General features: G+C 41.4%; 1 protein-coding gene across 1 annotated transcript in view; it reads left to right on the top strand.

The window, feature by feature from the left end:
• Window positions 1–7,852: 7,852 nt before the first annotated feature.
• MEI4 (meiotic double-stranded break formation protein 4) overlaps window positions 7,853–13,092 on the top strand; it is a gene marked incomplete at its 3' end in the record, with an annotated part of 186,536 nt that continues 181,296 nt past the window's right edge. The window contains exon 1 of the mRNA XM_081251102.1: window positions 7,853–8,093. Within this exon, the coding sequence (XP_081107228.1) occupies window positions 7,862–8,093 (232 nt within the window). The 5' untranslated portion in view covers window positions 7,853–7,861. The remainder of the gene's footprint in view (window positions 8,094–13,092) is intronic.

Here is a 13,092-nt window from a genome sequence, read left to right as displayed (position 1 = left end):
CCGTCTTGTTCCCCTGGAGGGTCGCATGCTGATCTTGTGGAATGGCCTGCTGCTCCTTCTGGTATTGCTTAGTTGGTTAAGGGTCACAGTCGTACTCAGAGGGGAAGAGGGGAAGTAGTATGGATCCTGTGAATTGACAGGTTCTTGGTAGAGAAGAGCTTTATATTGACATAGATATTTGTCACTGTCTGATTTTGGAGGAACAGTAGGAGTAGGTTGAGAGTCTGGGCAGAAGCAGGTAGAAATGCACACTGTAGAGGAATGCATGGGGACCAGTCCTGAGTGACGGCTTCCCTACAGCAAGGGCTACATTGCCTCTGTTTTTGTTGTCTGCAGCAAGTTGAGGGGCTGAGTTTAAAGGGACAAAGGGGCAAAGAACATCAAGTGCTAGAGGATGTCTAGCATCAAAGTGCTCAGTATCTGTGAAACGGTCTCCCTTTTTTGTGGGCCATTCTAAGGCAAGTAAAAAAGTAGAACTCTAATCCATCAATATTTTAAATGCAAATCTAAGTAGAAAGTAAAAGAACTTTCTACTTAATAAAAACTTACTTGTGAAATGAGGCCCTGTGAGAGGCCATGAAGCGTTGTCAGTTGCTCTGTGAAATTTGTGGCGGTCTCCTTGGTGAGACTTACATGAGTGAGATAGATGGGAATCAGGGCACTTGTTCAGAGTTAAGATGAGCCTTAAAGAAAATGTTTCTGTGCTGCTGCTTGTGCTTCCTTGAGTTCACATTTCAAGTGCACAGGTGAAGTCTAAGATGGCGTGGTGAAAACACATCGTATTTCCTTATGTGTCATTTACAAAAGGGGACTTCTTGGGATAGGGCCTTTTACCTTCTGCAGGGTACTCTGTGCGCACCACCTTCCCTCTTTAGTCTTCTGTTTTCCTTGAAGCTCAGGCCCTGGCTCAGTGGTCCCAGCTGCTCCTCTCTCTCTCCTGGGATTGACTGATCCTCTCTCAGTTGCCTCTTCTGGTGGTTTCTTTGGTTTCTGGCTTCATTCTGCAGTCTTCCTCATTTTCTGACTAACAAAGATTCCAAATTTGTGCAGTTTGTGAATTTGAGTTATGTAGATTGTCAGACTTTTTAATAGAACAATATGATTGTTTTTGTGATAAGCATTATGTCTTTATCAATGTGTGAAGTAGCTAGGAACTAGGAAATACCTATAATTCTTCCAATTTATTTTCTAAATACGTGTCAACAGTACGTATCAGATCCCCATTCCTTCTGTGGATTTGCATAGTGGAAGATGATTACTGATTGTGATGAATATACATGACTCTACATTTCTGAATCAGTGTACTTTTTGCTGACTTATGAAATACGTGTGATGCACTTTTCCTGTGTGAAATTCTGCCGTATTTCTTGCCAAAATCCAGAGAAAATCTTTTCTAGGACAAAAAAGAGGCATTGAGGAATCAAAAGGTGAGAGTTGGGGGGTTGCATGAAAAGAAAACCATGTTAAGACACTCTGTAGACAATTTAAATCTATGTTTAATTAATTCTTTCGACAAGAGGAAGATTACAGGTAGTTGGCCTGTTATGATGGGAATGAAACAGAAAGAAAAAAAGCACGTATCCTTTTATCTTTCTGAGCCTCTTGTTATTCACAGACTCTTTGCTGAGAAGGCTTTAAAGACCCCCTTAATAATTAAAGTGGAGAGATTTGAAATCTTGAGGAACTCCTGATTGTTTTATGTAAAATTTCACATGATGTTAATCTGCAGAACAATTCACAGTACAGTATGTGCTGAAACTGTAACAGTAATTAGAGAATTTGTCAGCTGGATCTGATCTAAAAAGTGCATGTTAGGCCTTGTCCAAACTGTACTGAACCTATCGAAAAAGTTTTGTAATGTCTTACCATTCTGGCATTACCATAGCTCAGCTGTCCCCAGACTGGTATTTGATAAATGCATATGGCGTATGGTCCTTGGGATCTCCTCCAACATCTGGGCTTATCTTATCGTAGTCAGCTCAGTCATTTAGGGAATGTTCAGCCAATGTTCTTCAGTTTCTTGCTTTACTGGGAAAACAAGTATTTATCATAGGGTTTACATGAGATAAAATCTGGTTTTCTTCCTTATAGCTTACCCTCTGACCTAAACCTGTGTATGAACTAGATTTTGTCTTGTATTTTCTTTACTCAGGAGTTATACTGGTGAAAGTTTAAGGGTGTACTCTAGAAAGGCATACGTTTAGAGGGGGTAGACTCATTGGAGGTAGTCAAGAAAGGAGGCTTTGTAAAGTGAAGAGAGACAGATGTGACCTTCAGGTTAACTAATTAAATTCCCCTCCTAATCCATTCTCCCTGCAGTGCCAGTCTCCCTAGTATGTAATTAACAAGGACTAGCGGAGTGCCGGGATAAGCGCTGGCCAGGCAGCCCTCTGTGACTGCCTGACCCGCACCGATACAGTCACTCACTCATTCAGTCCTTCAGGTACTCAGTAGAATGCCTGCTATGAGCCAGTCAGCTATCATGGCACTGGGGATACAGTGGCTAGTAGCTTGCTGCTTAGTCACACTGGAAAGTTTTTCTGCCCCCACTACCTCTAAAATCTACTGTGTATTTTGAATTAGAAGGAACACAAAACACATCTAACAAGAGGACATGCATCTCCTATGGACATGGAAAGATCTGAAGTCCACAGGCTAAGTGTTATTGAACCGAATTTGGGTCCACTCACCTGATGTGCAGCAAAGCCAATCTACTGACCCCAGGTTGTGAAGAAAAGCACAGCATTTATTGCAGGGCACCAGGCAAGGGAACGGGAGACAAGCCTCAGATCCACTTTAGCTTGGTCTTTGAGTTAGGGATGTTTTAAAGGCAAAGAACAAATGTTCAGGGATTGATCATTGTTTTGTGACATTTCTGTGATGTTTCTTAGTCCTTAATCATAGTTTCAGGGGTCAGGATGACTCTGGTTTATTACTCTCTGGCCAGATGGTCCACGGCTTAGGGGCCTGTTAGGAGAAACAACCTGAGTTTGTACGTTAATGATGATAACTGTTAGAGCAATTTTAGGACATTAACGCTGTTATTGGCAGCAGAAATCTTAGTCATCGGACTCTGGTTGATTAGTGTTCAGTTAGCACAGGACGGAGGTCAGAGGGGACAAGAAAGGGAATAAAGATTTGGATAGAGAGATTAGTAATAAACTCGGTAAGGGAACTCCACTTTAGGGGGACTTGGTTTCATTAGTAGAATTTGGTGAAGGCTGATCAGGAAGGGAGACTAGAAAACCTAGGAGGCAGAATTCTCATTCCGTTGGCTGTGTTTCCTCAATTCTGAAAGAACTTGGACAGTTAAACATTTCTGAGCGTGTTTAATGTGTGGTTATTTCTTTTTTTTCTGATTTTATTGCATTTACTCTTTTTTTATTTAACTTTTTAAAAATTTATTTATTTTTATACAGTTTTTCAACATTACACTCCATTTACAGTTACTACAAAATGTTGGCTCTATTCCCTGTGTTGTACAATACATTCTTGAGCTGATCTTACACCCAATAGTTTGTACCTCCCAGTCTCCTACCCTTATACTGCCCCTCCCCCCAACTGGTAACCAGTAGTTTGTTCTCTATATCTGTGAATCTGCTTCTTTTTTGTTATATTTACTAGTTTGTTGTATTTTTTTAGATTACACATATGAGTGATGTCATGCAGTATTTGTCTTTCTCTGTCTGACTTAACTTCACTTAGCATAATACCCTCCAAGTCCATCCATGTTGCTTCAAATGGCAAAATTTCATTCTTTTTTATTGCTGAGTAGTATTCCATTGTATATATGTGTACCACATCTTCATTATCCATTCATCTGTTGATGGACACGTAGGTCGCTTTCCATATATCTTGGCTATTGTAAACAATGCTGCTATAAACGTTGAGGTGCATGTATCTTTTTGAATTATTGTTTTTGTTTTTGGATATATACCCAGGAGTGGAATTGCTGGGTCATACGATAGTTCTATTTTTAGTTTTTCGAGAAACCTCCATACTGTTCCATAGTGGCTGCACCGATTTACAGTTCCACCAACAGTGTACAAGGATTCCCTTTTTTCCACATCCCTGCTAACATTTGTTGTGTTCTTTTTCATGATAGATGTTCTGACAGGTGTGAGGCGTTATCTCATTGTGGTTTTGCATTTAGTAGTTAACATTTGCATCTGTAGTTAACATCATGTGGGAAATATTTTCCCATACTTTTAAATGTTTTCAAAAACATTTTCAATTAAATTGTATAATATGTGACAATTTAATTAATACGTTTTGATTGTTAGATGTTCAAGCTAGTGACAGGTTTTGTTTTGTTTTTGTTTTTTTTTCGGTAGTTATAAATAATTCTGTAAGACCATCTGTGGGCATAAAGTTTTGTTGTAGTTCTGGTCATTTCTTTAAGATAAAATCTTAGGACTTGTATTGCTGGGCCAAAGGGGGATAAATGTTTTGAAGATGTTTGGTACATATTAGGAAAATATTTTCCTCAATGGTTATCTAATTTAAACTTCCATTATTCTTATATATGAGTGGTCTGGGGCTCTTCATAGAATTTTCATCGATGATCTTGGAGATGGACTAACTTCAGAATTCAGGATTATAATTTAAAACAGTTTTGACAGTACAGAGAATTGGTTAGTTGATAACAAATTTAAGTTCAGTAGGGGAAAATGAGGATAGCAGAAGTAGGGTGGATAAAAATTGCTAAAATACTGTTTGCCAAGTAGCTGTTTCTGCACGCGTGCCTGAAGGAGAGTAGAGGACAGAGGGAAAATGACTAGATTTTTCCGTAGCCCAGCGGGGACTTTGTTATGGTGAGGACTGTTCCCAAATGCAGGAAAAAGAAAGCCCATTTGATCAAATGCACTATTCTAAAAAGATTGTTAAAATTTTATACTTTAAGCTGTTAAGAATTCAGAGACACTAAATACCTTATTGAGGAACATTAAATGTTCATTTTAATTGTTTAGTATAATTATTTGAGCATAAATTGAATTTACAAAAGTCTGTCTGGAAGTTACTACTGATTTTTTTTCTCAGTTAAATAGAGGATATATCTAGGAAGCTCATCTTTTTCTCCATGAAATTTTAGGGGAAATAGAATTATCTTCACCTTGCAAATGGTACTTTGAGGATAGGAATGCTATCCTAAAATAAAGAAGGTATATATTTATAATACACACATACAAAAAAAAAAAAACCCAAAGAAACACGAGGAAGGAGTTTAAAAGCTTGCTCTGTTTGGGTGTAGGTTGTGGTTCTGTGTGTGTTTTGAGTGTGATTTATACCATAGAGTCTGTACCAGAGATGTCTATTAGCAGTCGTATTCTGCTTATTTGTGATACATTTCTTTCTGATTAATGTTCAGAAAAGTGACCCTGGGATATTTATGATCCAGAAGCACTTTATAATTTGATCTTTTTTCCATTCACTGATACTCAGCATGGTTTTAAGACTATTAACAAATCACATATGATGACTTAAAAATCAGAACATTTAATTAATCAGCTTGCTTGAATCAATTAATTAAATATTTCTGCAAAGTGACAGGGAGTTTGCTGTGTTTTATTATCAGAGAAGTTTGTCCTCTTATGCTAATAAGCTGTTTTCTTTTTTTCTTTTTTTTTAGCCAAGATTCCCACCATTCATAATTGAATGTCAGATTCTTTTCTAACAGAAACACTTTAAATAGGTCACTTATTATTAATTACTATTACCGTTGTTATCTTCTGTCAGTACTGTTGTACATACGTGTTAACCTTCCTTAGGGAGAGGCATCCGTCCCTGTGCGCTTTTTGCACAGCGTGCCTTTGTGGAGCGCTGAGAGGTGGGTTCTCCTGCTTCCCGCGCCGACACAACAGATGGAGGATGAACCAGCCAAGTGAAAGGGGTGCTGTGACAGCTAAAATCAGCGGAGCTGTAACTCCTATTAGTCTGTCCATCTTAACAGTATCTAGTCCTTGGTGTATTCTCCAGCTGCGAAAGTTTGGAAAATGGCAGCTGTATTTTGCTTTTAGAAATCCATTTTTTATAAATTTTCTTCTGACTATAGTAGATACATATTCAATGCAGAAAATAAGGAAAATTTAGAGAAATATGAGAAAAAATCAGTAATAATTCTACAGTAGAGGGAAGTACTACCTAATTTTTGTACATAATTGGGTTTTACATATAATTTCATGAACTCACTGTTTTTCCCCTCAGCACATCAGTAACACTTTCCCATGCTAATAAAAATTTCTCTGAAAATTCAGTATTTAATGGATATGTAATTATCATTTGTATGGTATATGATTATTTACTTAACTGGTTGTTGGTCCCAGTTTTAAATATTATAAATAATCCTGTAATGAACATATTGTACACACATTCTTGTGTTCATCTCTGATTATAATAAAACAGCATTATGCTACCTGTTAGATTGTATGTTTTCAGTGAAAATTTTTAGGATATCAGATAGATACTCATTGTAGAGGGTGGGGATACATCTGGTAAGATTGGATATGCAGCCTTTCAAGCTGTTCTTTGAAAGGTGTTGTACACAGGGCCTTGGCAGCTGTAAGACTGTCAGGGCGTCATAATTGGGGAAAATTCACGAGCAGAGAAGTGAATGGGAATGACCTTGGGCTGTGTACATCTATTTGTATGACTGTGATCCAACCATGGTGGAGAATAAGCCTTGAGAAACTGAAGGAAATGAAGGTGAAAGTGTGGAATTTGAAATTATGTTAGTATGTAGATGTGGCAACTAAAAGTCCTGAATTTTCTGCACCATTGTACTTTTTAACCATTCATTAAAAATGTTTATGTAGCATGTTTTATGTGCAAAGCCCCTGAATTCAGTAAAGCATGGTGGAGGTCCACAGGGGTTTATGCTTCATTTGTATTAAACCAATGAATATTCATTGGTATTAAACCAATGAACTTAGTGTCATGTTGTCCTCATAATTGTCAGACTGTGGAACAGTGTTGGTTTGGAAAAGTATCCTCACGGTGGCAATTGCAAAGCTTTGGAGGTGTGGAGTCAGAGCAGAGTCATAGCTAAAGTGATGCAAATATTTGGAAGATTGTTCTAAATATAGATCAGAGGGGCTTGGTGAGAAGCAGGAATAGTGGGTAAAGGTTCACTAAGGCCTTCAGGATTGCGGGGCACTGACTTCAAGACTTAGAGTGGGTTACAGGAGTAGAAGGGCTTACATTTAAACGAAGGATGTAATTTAGTGATTCTGATTACACAGTGAACTCTTTGTAAGATATAAAAGCCTCGGTCCTGCCCCAGATTTGCCGAATCAGAATTTTGGAGGGATGAGACCAGGTATATATATTAAAAAGCTCCCTCAGAGGGCTTCCCTGGTGGCGCAGTGGTTGAGAGTCCACCTGCCGCTGCAGGGGATGCGGGTTCATGCCACGGTCTGGGAACATCCCACATGCCGCGGAGCGGCTGGGCCTGCGCGTCTGGAGCCTGTGCTCCACGGCGGGAGAGGCCACAGCGGTGAGAGGCCCGCGTACTGCAAAAAAAAAAAAAAAAAAAAAAGCTCCCTCAGAGATTTCAATGTGTGTCTCTGGTTAGAAACCACTAAATGAATTAATTTGTGTTTTTTGCATTCCAAGAAATTGTCAGATTATCCTCACCTACTGTTTTGAATCTTAATACACTTAATGTGCATGTGTTTGCATTTCTCTTCTGCGTGTTTTTTTCAAACTGTCTTCAGTTCCTGAGAAATTTTTCTGCTATTTGGTTTCAAGTTGTAACCTTATTAGTTAGTGTTATTCTGCGAAATCCATTTTGAGCAAATGAAATGTACTGCAAGGAATTTCTGTAACTTTTTTTTCTTATTACATGATAGGGACAAAAGCCAGGATGGATGATCAAGCATGGTATTTGAGAACTTCAAAGCTGGCTCTGGCCTTGGCAATTATCCACTCAAAACCAGCAGACAAAAGCAGCAGAGAACACACAGAGCATCTTGCAAGGATGGTGTCTGGGCAGGAATCAAAGTGGAGAGCAAAAGTCGAAGCCTTGGAAGCTGAAGTTCTGCAATTACGTCAAAAGCAACTTCTGAGCAGTATTTGTCCGGGATCATTTGAGAGTGGTGAGTGGATGAAACCTGGGGATGTATCAGTCTGTTTTATTTCAGCTTCACAGTTATTTAGAAATTTGTTACCAAGACACCATTTTTTAGTTTCCTGAAATTAGACTGCTTCTTCTTACCCTATAAAGATTTTTTACTTCTAATCATTCATGAAAAACTTATTGTCACTTTCTAATGGATGGGGCTGCATTACACCTGGGGATGAAGTTGGAGAATAAATTATCTAGATGCAAAGGCAATAATACTTTAAGTTTACTGGAGAAATTAATTAAAAAATCTCACTCATCCAGATTATTTTACTCTGTATTTTATGTTGCTTTTATATTACATAATTCATCCAGCAGCCCTGTATCAAGTACCAGCTCTGGACCAGGCACGCAGTGGGTGGTGAGGACCCAAAAACACATAGAGAGAGGTGCTGTCCTTACCATGAAGTACCTACCATTCCAGCAGGGAAAACAGACCTGTATATAGATAATTCACCCATAGAGTCAGTGACGAAGTGCAGAGCAGGAAGCCATTCATTCTGCCTGGTTTCTGGAAAGGCTTCCCAGGTTTGCCCCTCGCGGGTCTGTCCATAATAGGGAGGTGGTCAGAGCCTGCAGCAAGAGGTAGCAGTGTGAGTTGGGCAGCAGGGAGAATATCTGCCCCATTCACCATGGCCAGCGGGACAGCCCCGAGCCCAGAAGGCCGTAGGGTAGAGATCTGACAGGGAGAGGCAGAGAGGGGAGTGGGGACCAGGCTCAGAAGGGCTGTGGATGTCAGCCTGAGGAATGTTCCTTATGAGTGAGCTGGCAAACGATGTGTGATCTCCATAGAACCCGTGAGAGAGAGCGAAAGGGGGACTGTGATAATGACACGAGGACAGCAGGGAAGACCAGGACCCGCTAGGACAAACCAGAGCACGTGGGCACCTCCTTCCTCAGGAGCCGTTCACCTTTTTGACTCAGAGGACTGACCCTCACGTTGTGATTGTGAAATGTAACTCTGCCGATTATTTGAAAATGTAAATCAGATCGTGTTACTCCTTTGCCTAAAAGCTTTCCCTGACTTCCCGTTGTGCCTGGCACTAGACTCCCCCTTACGGCCGTGGCTCTTGACGCCGTGCTGATCTCACTTCTGCTGCCCCGCACGCATGTACCCTCCCCGCTGTGCACACAGCTCCAGTCTCCCTGGGCTTCCTTCCAGCCTGGGCAGGCTCTCCTTGCCTCGGGTCTTTGCTATGCTCGTCTCTCTGACATGTGGCTGCCTCATCCCTTCCTAGAGGTCTTATTCTAAGTGACCCCTGCTCAGTGATCACTACAGGTATAGCACCACGCACAGTTATTTTTTACCCAACCCCCCCCCCCCACCGTGGGTTATGTATCTGTTTGCCTACTTGGTTGCTGCTTGATCTCTGTGACTTGAGTCTGGGTTTGCTGAGGGAGAGGGTCTTTGATTTGCTCACCACTATCTACTCAAGACCCACCCCAAAGCCTGCCTCAGAGAAGGTGCTCAATCCATATTTGTCAAATGAAGTGGAGTGCAGAGGATGCTTTGGCTGTGGCAGTGCTTGGAGGCAAGGAGGCAGGTTCTAAAAGGGTTTACCAAGCCCACGTGAAGAGTGATGCGTTGGGGCTTCCCTGGTGGCGCAGTGGTTGAGAGTCCGTCTGTCTATGCAGGGGACGCGGGTTCGTGCCCCGGTCTGGGAAGATCCCACATGCCGCGGAGTGGCTGGGCCCATGAGCCGTGGCCGCTGAGCCTGCGCGTCCGGAGCCTGTGCTCCGCAATGGGAGAGGCCACAACGGTGAGAGGCCCGCGAACCCCTCCCCCCAAAAAAAAGAGTGATGCGTTGAACTAGATCTGTGATAGAACCAAAATGCACAGTTTCAGAGTAGAAACTTCAGAAGTTTGTGAATGAGTTAAGAGGGGGTTTTAAGGGAGCTGGAGGCGTGTAGGATAATTGAGGATTCTAATTCTTGTTCATTAAATTGATTGTGATGCTTTGAATCCAGATAGTGAACACAGAAGAAAGCTTATAGGATAACAGGTTGAGTCCAGGTCTGTCTGAGAGTGCTCTGAACATATCCCTGAGTATATAGGCATTACCTAGAAGGAAGGTGGAAGTATGGTCCTAAATCTCAAAGGGGATGAGCAGACTGGAAATATAGACTGATAGTAAGGATTTCCTGGTATTTAAGTGATAGTGAAGTTATCATCGTGGATGAGGCTACGGGGAGGCTGCGGGTTCCAACACTGCAGGGTGGGCAGAGGGCAAGGGGCCGTTGGAAAGAGCGTGACTGTCATATTAGGATGTGCAGGCGTAGTGGACTGGTGCCTGCCGTGGGTGCTAGTTGGGTACCTGCTAGACTCAGGCAAACCCTGCTAACCCAATACCCGTGGTGTTACTAAATCTCATCACTGTGTGAGCAGAAACAGTGTTACATGATTTATAGCCACATTTTAGTCTCTCTCATCTTTCTAGGCAATGGCCTCTTTGAGAATATCTGTGAATGGCAAACATACTTATTTTTAACTTTTTTTGTGCAGTCGTATGACTGATATAATGGCACACATGTAAAAATTCCCAGTAATATTGAACTGTGAATATCATAAACATCCATGGTATCAGAACTGTTGTTTACCATCAAGGGTCTGTTTACAACACCGATACGGTGGGGTGTGTGATTTGTTCGGGACGTGAGTGGACCTAACGGTGAGAGCCTCCAGGGTGACTTGTTTTTACGCTGAGACCTTTCACTTACAGTGCCTGTGAGAGGAATTTTCAAATATCATGTAATTAAAATCTCTTTTACTCACAGCAAGAGTTGCAGGTGAAGTGTTTCAGTGCAGATGTTTGGAAGTAGTCTGACTCTCCATCTGTTAGCTTAACCTTGAAAAATGAGGAATAAAAGGATAGATTCAGATAAATAGAGTCAGTATTAAAGGGGAAAGGAAAAAAAAACTAAGAAAGGGGGGGTATTAGATTGATAGGAAAATAAAGGAGGAACATAGTTGGTTTTTAAAGATGTATGACTTGAAAGACTGACATGCCTTGCTCTAAGAAAACTCCATCGCTGAAAATCAAACTATTTTATAGGTGTATTTATATTATGTATTTCTTTACACATGCATGTTCTCCAGTGTTCAGAGACCACAGGCCCTCAGAAAATGGTGAATGGAATCCTTCCTGACGGATTGAGAGGCTGGGGAACTTAATCTACAGCATCAGCTATCCATTGAAGCAACCGAACAACCCAGAATTAGATAAAGCAGAGCTGAAATGGCAAAGTAAACAAATAAGGAAGTATGATATGGTTTATACAGCATTTCAGGAACTCAGCTATTTCTTTATTCTGATTTACTTTTCTGTAGTTTCTTAAAGGGAAATATTCTTCTTTATTGTATTTATTAAGGGGCTAGACTATATAGAGAAGGGATACATAGAACTTGCTCTTGGAATTATGCCACATTTTAATTTTACCTAAATGCTTCTTATTAGAGGAGGGAGGGAAGGAGGATGGATGAAAGAAGCCCAGACATCCGGTGTCACATTTCTTAAAACCTTCTGGGTGACGTGTGACAGACAGGTTAGCTGTCTACTCGATAGCGAGCTTCCTTTGTCTTTACTAAAACAGTCCAATTTTGTTTTGACAGACATGTGCCCACGCCTAGTGGGTTAATCTATGAAAGGCTTAGACTTGTTTTGCCAGTATTGTTCTATGGTTGGGCAGTGGAAGCTAAAGAGGAATCTTTAGAGCTTTTGGTAAAGATTCACCTCATTGTATAAAGAGATTGAGGCCTGTGAGAGGTGGCAATTTAAAAATGTTTTTACCTCAACCACTTGCTTCCTGTATGGGCACTGCCACATGAAGATGTGATGCCTGGAACTGCGGTAGCTGTTTTACAACCATGTGGCAATATTGAAAAATGAATATCAATATGGTAAGGATGATAAGCAGGAGGGTGAGAAGAGCCTTGGTCCTTCTTGTCACTGCTGACCAGCCAAAGCAACTCTAGGATTACTTTATTAGGAATTTTGTTTTCAAAGATAAGTAATGGTTTAAGCCACTGTTATCCCCATAAATCTCTTCCTTGTAACAACACATCCTAACTTAAAGAGTGGGGAAGTGGTGGGGATAATGAATAAATTAGAGAGCTGTTTTTTTCCCCAAGAATCTTCTTGATTTATAGGGGAGAAAACGAGAGAGAGAGAGAAAAGTGTTCTTTTATCTAGAACAGCTTCCTGTTAAGTGATGGCCTTATAATGTTGCAAGGATTTAGGTAGGGTCTGAGTAGGTAGTTGAGGGAGACACAGAGCATAGAGACTGGCCAGGAAGACATTAGTGATCGTTCTTAAATGTTGACCAGGGTTTGAAAGGGATGTGACGACAGGCACAGGGCCTTGTTAGTGGGAAGACTGGCCTAGGACTTCAGTGAGCAGATTTAGATCTAAGCTTTGAGTGTGTGTGTGAATGTGCTGGTGGGACCTGGACGGTTGCTGTGAGACTTGCACAGTGCTTTGGCATTTACAGGAGGGACAGAGATGGATGTCCTGTCAGGCATATGCTTTTTCCCCTACAACATAGGCACTCAGTATCTTCATACATGTTACATAGGTTACTGGATGAGCAACTAGCTAAAGTAAAAAAGTACAAGAAAATCAAACCAAATTAACTCATCGATTTGTCTGTTTATTTAGTAAATACTCATTGAATCTGGGGCTCAGGTGTCACGGGCTTGGGGCTGGGAAGCGTGGTGGGCAGGGCAGCACCGTCGTTTTAGGTTGAACTCAGCTCTTCTCAGTGTGGGGTCCTGGGGAGCAGGACCAGCACAACCAGATGGCTGTGGAAGCTTCCCCATCCTTGCTGACACTGTTCAGGTTTGTCCAGCCTCCCCTGCAGTTCCCATTACTGCAGCACTGCCTACCCCAGACCCCACTTCTCATTCCCTGTAAGTCTGCGTTCAGGCAAAGGCTCTCAGCTGACTGGTGCTGGTGAGGTGTCGGAGCAGGGGCTGG

The sequence above is a fragment of the Mesoplodon bidens genome, assembly GCF_964165515.1.
Source record: "Mesoplodon bidens genome assembly, chromosome: 12".
Taxonomy (NCBI): domain Eukaryota; kingdom Metazoa; phylum Chordata; class Mammalia; order Artiodactyla; family Ziphiidae; genus Mesoplodon; species Mesoplodon bidens.
This window is presented reverse-complemented; position numbering and strand designations above follow the sequence as displayed.